Here is an 8,513-nt window from a genome sequence, read left to right as displayed (position 1 = left end):
AATGAGGTGTATATATATAAAAAATGATCGTTTGAAGGACAAGGTCACTCAGCAGTGTGTTTAGTACAAATGCCAAAATGCTTTTTGAGAACATTCAGAGTAAAGTCACTTCAAATTACGATCTTTGTCTTTTGACAGCGATTATATTTGTCATATGCAGACTCTAATAAATCATCAAAGGTAGCGGGTGAATGGCAGTAATAAAACACGTTTGTCAGACCTGGGTAGATGAGTTTCTACGAAGGCTGCTGTCTATAATGCTGACACGGAGCGGTTCCTTTAGTTTCTGGATCTCTGCCTCCTTTGCAGCCAGCTCTGCCTGCAGTGCCTCGGTCCTGCTGTCCTCAGTGACCTCCTGAGACAGGGACAAAATGTTAAAACAACACTTCATGTAGGGTAAAATTGATGAAGGAATGAACTGTATAACAACACAGCAAACATTCAGGTGGTAATACAGCTATTTAATGTGCATGGTTTAAAAATAATGTATATTTGCAGAAGCAAGACTATTGTTGACAATAGGAATCTGTGTGTATACATGACACATACATGTCTTATAGTCACATAGGCTACATTACTAGATCTCCATAATTATAATATATTTTTCGGCTGGACAGTGGTCCCAGTCAGCTTTAGTTCAGCTAAAAACAATTTCTGAATTGCATTTCATTTTTATTAGATTTGCTTGGCTTCAAAAGAGCTGTATGGCTGTTTGAAGGTCTGCTAATTTGACACTAATGCAGTAAACAATTCAGGACTAAATTAACCCTTAGAATGTCTGTCAACCATTCAGAATCAAGTATTCAGTGCCACTGAACAATGACGACACTGCTATCACACTTTCCAAAATGCACCTGTACTGCCACTGAGTGAATTACCGCAAGAATTATTGAATAACATCTAAATTAAGAATGCTTTTTTATCTCAAATAATTTTACACATTTAAAAATACACGCTGAACAGATATATGAAAGTTGTATTATTACAATGTACATGACATTAAAATAAAATATTTCCATAAAAATGTGTATATTACGATAAATATTATCATCAACCAAAATTTGTAAGAACATAGTGACATTTTTTGCTTATTGCCTACCCCGTGCAATGATTGGCTGATGCATCTACTGGATTCAGTTAGGTTTGAAATCTGATTACTGGAAACTGTGATACTTTTTTTCAGGATGCTTTGATAAATAGAAAGTTCAAAAGAAATCAAACGTAGCGTTAGTTCTGGCAGGTCACGTTAGTCAAGCTCGCATCAGCTGACCTTCAGCTGATCCCCATCTACCTATGGGAATACGACACTTATCTAAGCATTCATATATAAGGTCCCTCAGTATTATCAGCAGTTTTCGCATTGCTCAATAGCTAATTACCCTCCTCCATCCCCAACTCCTCCTCTGTCAGTCGGGATTCAGCCTTCTGATTCTCCTTGAATCAGACTAATTCTAAAATGTGTACATAAAATGATTGAACTTTAACAATATCTGCAATACATTTATGTAGTTCTGTTCTGTTTACCCTGGGGGTTATTGCTGCTCTCCCTGCTCTCATCCATGCTAGGCTGCAGGGAGGCGCAGGGAGTTCTTGCCCAGAACAGAACCATACCGCCAATCCAAACTGTATGCTAATTGTCAATCATCTTTGACGATAGTGGTTCTGACAGAACAGCATTTATTTGACAATTTTTAAATGGCTTTACTGTCACTTGATCAATTCAAATTTTATTTTCTAGTAGGTAGTGTAGCATGAATAGAAAGCGAGTTTGTAACAGACACTAATAATTTTAATTTTTGAAATTATTATTAATTCATTAAATTAACAGACACTAGACTGACCTCTGGTGTTTGGGGGGTGTTTCTGGACTGTAGGATCTTGATCTGTTGGTCTTTCTCTGCATTGGACATGATAAGCTTTTTCAGCTGAACCTCCAGAGCAGAGACGAGTGTGTCTCTCTCTTTTCTCCAGCTTTCCATCTCTTCCTCACGAGCAGCAAGACGTGCGGCAAGAGACTCCTAATTGACACAAATCAACAGTCATTCTCTCTTTAACTAAAAATATATTTAGTGTCTGAACACACACTGCCATTTACCATTTCGGCCTGTTGGCGAGCATGCCGTTCTCGATCATCAGCGTATCGCCTCATGTCCTGGTTCCTTCTCTCCTCAGCCTCTTTAGCCTGACCAATCAGAACCAACTTATCCTCCATCCACTTCTTGCGCTCTGCCTGGTGCTTTTCATTGGCCAGCTACAAACATGAACCCCAAAGAACCAAACAAAGACAATGAGCATGCATTTCTTATACAGTTGAAGAGAAATAGATAATACATTTGGCCAACAGACCTTTAAGCTCTCCTGGGCCTGAGTGGTCTGTTGTCTGGCCTGTAAAACGTCATCAGAGATTGATCTGGAATCTCTCCTGTTCTTCTGTTCAGGTTGCAATTCTCTCAACCTCATCAATTCTGGAAATAAATACGGTGAGGTAATAAATAACAAATATAAAGATTTTGAATTTTAATGGTTTTAAAACAACAAAAAAATGTTGATGTAACAATAAGAAACATGTAAAATTCTGTACTTATATTATGTCACTAAGAAATAAGTACATATGTGACTATAATCATATGAACTCCCTTTAAAGAACAAGATGATCTTTTAAATCCCCTCAAATCATGCTGGAGAACATAAAGTGAATAAAGCAAAATGGGGAGATACCAAATGTCGGTTTTTCTATTAAACTTAAACTTGTTACATACCGTATTTTGTATTTATTTTTTCAATTTATGTTATGTTAGACAGCAACACCCTGCAATACTTTCTTACTATTAAATGCTATACAGTACATTAAAGTATTATGAATGCAATATTCTCCATGTGATCTTGTACCCTGAGTGAGCTCATTTATCTGAGCCTCTCTGTTGTCCAGCTCCAGGTCCAGCTCTGTCTGCGTTTCCTCCTGTTCTGTCAGAGCCAAACGCATGTCTTCAATAACACGCTCGCGCTCCTGCAAATCTACGGAAACCATTAACAAACATTAACATGCTTTACTGTTTATTGCCACACATTTAATTAAACACTTGACAATAAATAACACCCATTACGGCACACACTTGTGCAGACGCAGGCAATTAAACAACATATAGCCTACCTTTACATGCTTTCTGATAGAGCAGCAGATTCTCATCTGACTTCGATTCAGAAGATCGTTCCTGTTTTAGAACAAAGAGAAAATAATTAGTTCACATGACAGTGTCAATTAATGTTTCTCTCTTTGTGGTTTTAGCTCTTCATCGCTAGGCGGTGCTTACAGCTTTCAGCTGGTTGATGGCGCGGTCCCTGTTGGCGATCTCATTCTGGAGCTGTGCTTTAGTCTTTTCTAGATCACTGAGCTTCATTCGTAGAGATTTCTCAGCATCCCGCGTGGAGGAGATCTAAGTCATAAGGAGTTTTAGCACAAGTCAACATCAGTCAGATTCAATATAAACTCGGACACATTTTGGCCCAGATGGTAAAGATGTTTGAAACAGAGTGAGTTCTCACCTCTTTCCGGACCTGCTGAATCTGTTTCTTTGAGTCACAGAGTTTTTCCCGAAGATCAGATGAATCATCTTCCCTTCTGCGCAGATCAACAGCCATATTGTTCAATTTACACTCACTAGTTTTAATCTCCTCCTTTAACCTGAGTGATGAAAAATCAAATGCACATAGAATGAATACCAAAAAAGAAACAATAAATCTGAGGCAAAGGTATTGATAAATGGTGTTTGATTAATTGGGCAGTATTTGGGCTAATGTGAGATTATCTGCATCATTAAACCATGTCTGCTTGGTCAATTAAGAGAAGTGTTTATCTTTACCTTTTGTCAGTTCCAAATTGATATTTTTTCAGTGATGTTTGAGTACATGTTGTATAAAATGAGTTTTCTTTTCACTTCAGCAAATATGCATTTCATTTGCTATTACTGGATTGTGGGTATATATTTTGGCATTCTATCCTGCTCTCTAAATATTGGCATGAAGCAATGAAAAATCCATGTTGGTCAACCACTAGCAAAAAGCCTTAAAGACATGACCATTATTCTGACAAAATGCACTACACACAATCTCAATTAAAATATACTTGCCTTTTAGTGCTTATTCAGTAAGAAGTGACAATAAAAAGCCTTCCAGGCTGCTAAAATAAATCAATGTCCTTCTGTGTGGGATAATTATTAATCCATCAAAAGCAGCAATCTTGTGCAATATCTTTGACAAATAAAGCAAGACAATTCCTTTCAGGGAATAAGTAATACAATTTCACGAGCTGTTTGATGCTTTCATGAAAATCATCAATGCTTATAGAAAAGCTGCTAATACTCCAGTTCACACCAAGTCAGTTTCAAAGACCAAAAACAAGCTTTGTTTTACAAAGAATCAACATTAAACAGCCATTCACTTCGAAAAAGTATCAAGTACAAGTGAATTGACTAAACACAAAATGATAATACATTATACATTTTTTCCATTTCACACACATTTTATATATTACCGTTCTAAACCGTTGTGTTACCGTTGTGTAATAATATTACAAAAAAAAAAAAAAAAGTATATTTTAATATATTTGAAAATGTATTTGAATTTATTCCTGTGATAGCAAAGTTGAATTTTCAGCAGCCATTACTCCAGTCTTCAGTGTCACATGACCCTTCAGAAATCAAGGGTCAAACCCCTCAAGAAACATGTACTATTATTAATGTTGAAAACAGTTGCTTAATGTTTTTGTGGAAATAATGAATGTGCTCGACGTGTGTGACACCAACGCTGCAAAAATAAACTGAACTGATTTTGTATGGTGGTTTAATGCAACTTGTGTTTTAGGAAACTGTAATGTAACTGAGGAGGAACATAACTGACCGGTTGATCTCTTCTTGTCTCTTCTGTAGCTCTGCATCTTTCTGAGCGATGGCCTCCTCTGCCACAGCCAGCAGCTCTCTCCTTCTCTCCGCCTCCCTCCTGCACGCCTCCTGCACAGCTTGCGTCTCCTCCTCCTCCAGAAGCTCCTGCGCTTCCTTCAGCTTCTTCTGCAGCACTAAGAGCTGAGCCTCCTTTGACACTAGGGCATTCTCCCTCTGTGCCAGCTCAGCTTCCTTTTCAGACATTGTGATGTTTATTTTGCTATGGGTCTCCCTGTTTTTAGATCCAAGAGTGTTAGGGTTTGTCAGCCCAACCTCCCTGTCTTCAAGTCCCTCCTCTTTAGACAGATGTGCTGTGTTTCGCTCTTCCTTCTCGTTCTCAAGGCATCTGGCCTTCTCTAGTTCAGCTTTGACCCCACGAAGGGTTGTCACCTCAGCCTGCAGGTCAGAGTTGACTTTTTTGAGGTCATCATAGTCAGGTAATATGTTTCTGGAGGTTTCTGCTTCCCGTTGCAGTAGTGTAATTTCCTGTTCAAGAGTCAAGATGTGTTTGTTCTTCTCTCCCAGTTCGTGATCTTGCTTAGCCATTTGTGATTTGGCAGCAGCCAGTTCTTGAGAAGAACCTTTTAAATGTTCTGTAGTGTTGCTATAATTGGACACAACTTCTACCTTCAAATTGCTGCAATCCACTGCCGTTACCACTGATTTAGTTTCTAAGGATGTCTGATGTACCTTGTCTTGCAGAAAATGTTCCTGTGAAACTCTTTCTTCCAGTTTAGACTTCAGATCCTGAATGCAAACCTTTAACGTGTGGCACTCCTTCTCCAGATCTGTGATCTGCTTGTCTTTTTGTTTGGATTCAGCAAGGCAGCACTCCAGCTGACCTTTGACCTCAAGAAGGGCGGAGTCTTGACATCCATTATCTGGAACACCATCTTGGACTTTTGAGTCCTCCAGGGAACCTATAAAGAATGGATCATTTTAGAAACGCTTAACAGATATAGATATATATAAATATTTTTATATTGATGATCTGTCGGTGTGACATGCAATAACACAATATTTATGTGTTTGTTTAATATACATTTTTTTCATTTAAAAATTGCTTCAACATTTAAATTAGTTTGGTACAACCAGGCATTTCTAATTTATTGCTACTGGCCTGGCAACAAAGGAAGTAATTAATTTAATCTAAAATGCACTAGTCTTTACTCGCACATTTGGGCATAAAATTAATTTTCAATTTGATTTCATTCTGAAGATGAAAGAGGGGCATTTAACTGTGGAATCACTCAGCCTGAAAGCCTCCTATTCATACTCGGGAGTCAGGAAGCACCTCATGTGGGTGTGGGCTGCTTTAATACTATAATAACATTTCTGTTACTCTTTCTTTTTGATTTAAAAGTCAAGCATCCTTTTTTTATTGGTATTTCCACCCTTTTATAACTTATAGTGCTTTTAATTGTGGGCAGTGTTCTCCATGTGTAAAATAAATATACTTCTTTATTCAGTTGAGTTCATAAAAACAGTACACTTCACAGAAGTACTTTGAGATGCAGGTGTTATGCACTGTGGTAACTTTTTCTAAAACATATTTATAATGATCATTTCTTTATGTTCGAGAGCCTTTTTCGACCGTGAAGGTATCGTCGTCCTTTGATCCGATTCTCTCTGCCAGCTCCTCTGGTTGTGACAAAAGCTGGGCGGCACTTTTCAGCACCTGGGGCGGAGTCTGTACCTTTCTTGAGAGGGGGCTGTCCATCAAGCCCCTCCCTTTCCTGACGCCGCTTTCTGGTTTCAGTCCAGGTGTCAGGTCGCTGCTCTGAGCAGGTACAATTGCATTTAAGCTGGATGATCTCCTTTTTGATGGAGTCAATTTGAGTCCTCTGGAAATCCAAACAAAAAGAAAAAATAAACACGGTAAATAAAAACATTGTGTAACTGTAAAGGAACTGTTCACCCAAAATGATAATTCTGTCATGTTATTTGTTTTGTGGAAAAATAATTGATGAATTTGAACACAGATCTTTTCTACACAAGAGTTCATAGTGACAATGAGCAAGCTCCAAATAGAAGAAGAAAAAAAAAAGATGACTTGATAATGACAGGCAAATATTCTTTTCCATAACCAGTTAAAATACTGTTACACTATTGTTCAAAAGTTTGGGGTCAGAATTTTGTTTTAAATTCATTCATACATTTATTGACTGTTATGCATTTATCGTTTCTATTCAACAAAGACTGCATCACAGTTTCCACAAAAATATGAAGCATCACAACTGTGCGGAAACTCTTTAGCACCGAATCAGCATATTGGAATGATTTCTGAAGGATCATGTGACACTAAAGACAAATTATTATATTAAACGATTATATTAAATTGTAGTAATGTTTTACAATATTACTGTTTTTACTGAATCGTTGATCAAATAAATGCAGCCTTAAACATAAAAAAAAATAAATAAAATCAATCTAACAGAGACCATCCAATTATTATGGACATTTGAAATGAAATCTCTAGATGTTCACACTCACATCCTGAGCCGTGTTTTCTACATGTTGGTCAAGAGCTGTTTGGAGTTTGGAAACCATCTCATCCTTTTGTCTGCACATTTCACTCAGCTCCCATTCCCTTTGCTTGTGGCTCTCCAGAGCCTATAGTCAGAAGAACAAGCCACAACTTCAACTACATTTTTACGGTTTCTGAAGGAAAAAAAAAAAAAAAGTGGCTCTTGCCTATGCAGAAATGCTGTGAGTCTGGTCCTCATACTATATGTTAAAATGGCAGAAGCCTTTTACAGTGGCTGTTTTACCTTCTTCACCTCCTCCAGTTCATCTGACAGTCTGCTCTGGGTTTCCAGCTCTGTGAGGGAGTATGGGGCTTGGTGTTAGATCAAGCGATTAGGAAGCTTGGTAAGGTGGAGTGTGAACACTAAGCAAGTGTATGTGGTTATATTCCTACTGCAAAAGGATCTGTCTCATAATACAGGGTTCCCACACTTTCTAGCCAATGAATTTCCATGACTTTTCCATGGAAATGTTTTGGTCTCACAAAAAGCAATTTCTTGCTGAAGAAATACTAAAAAAAAAAACGTAAAGAAAAAAAATAGAGATACTAGAAAATTACTCATTTAAAAAATCCATGACCTTTTAAGACTTAGGGGGGGACAAATTATATATAAAAAAATATATATATTAAAATTTTCCAGAATAGTGGGAACCCTAACAGAAAAAAAAACAAAAACATTTAACACGGAAGGTAGAGGGGATGCACAAAACATTTCTGTGAAAGGGGAGATTTGTTTTGGGTCTGCTTATCTGCAATCGTTTCTCACCCAGTGTTTTGAGTGACAGCTGATTCTGAGTTTCACTGAGCAGTTCTGAAAGTTCAGTGACCTTTTTCTCAAGGTCTAGCAGTGTCACGGAGACGTTAGGGTCAGAGGACACCAAGCAGGACTGGGCAACCTGGGCATCCTGTTTGATTCCAGCCAGGTCACTGCTCATAGAGTCAAGAATGCTGTCTACATTGACATGGTTCTCTTCCTACACACATCACACACACACACACACACACACACACACACACACACACACACACACACACACACACACACACAA

General features: G+C 38.0%; 1 protein-coding gene across 1 annotated transcript in view; it reads right to left on the bottom strand.

Moving 5' to 3' along the window:
* The window catches only part of kif20ba (kinesin family member 20Ba), a 34,109-nt gene that overhangs the window by 12,028 nt on the left and 13,568 nt on the right, over positions 1–8,513 (bottom strand). The window contains exons 16-28 of the mRNA XM_016463647.1: positions 8,231–8,438; positions 7,709–7,758; positions 7,431–7,550; positions 6,634–6,781; positions 4,897–5,857; positions 3,544–3,682; positions 3,312–3,434; positions 3,152–3,212; positions 2,890–3,015; positions 2,347–2,465; positions 2,096–2,251; positions 1,842–2,018; positions 221–355 (exon numbers count right to left, since the gene is read on the bottom strand). Of these exons, the coding sequence (XP_016319133.1) occupies positions 221–355; positions 1,842–2,018; positions 2,096–2,251; positions 2,347–2,465; positions 2,890–3,015; positions 3,152–3,212; positions 3,312–3,434; positions 3,544–3,682; positions 4,897–5,857; positions 6,634–6,781; positions 7,431–7,550; positions 7,709–7,758; positions 8,231–8,438 (2,523 nt within the window). The remainder of the gene's footprint in view (positions 1–220; positions 356–1,841; positions 2,019–2,095; positions 2,252–2,346; positions 2,466–2,889; positions 3,016–3,151; positions 3,213–3,311; positions 3,435–3,543; positions 3,683–4,896; positions 5,858–6,633; positions 6,782–7,430; positions 7,551–7,708; positions 7,759–8,230; positions 8,439–8,513) is intronic.

The sequence above is a fragment of the Sinocyclocheilus anshuiensis genome, unplaced genomic scaffold (assembly GCF_001515605.1).
Source record: "Sinocyclocheilus anshuiensis isolate Anshui unplaced genomic scaffold, SAMN03320099.WGS_v1.1 scaffold784, whole genome shotgun sequence".
In the NCBI taxonomy this organism is placed as follows: domain Eukaryota; kingdom Metazoa; phylum Chordata; class Actinopteri; order Cypriniformes; family Cyprinidae; genus Sinocyclocheilus; species Sinocyclocheilus anshuiensis.
This window is presented reverse-complemented; position numbering and strand designations above follow the sequence as displayed.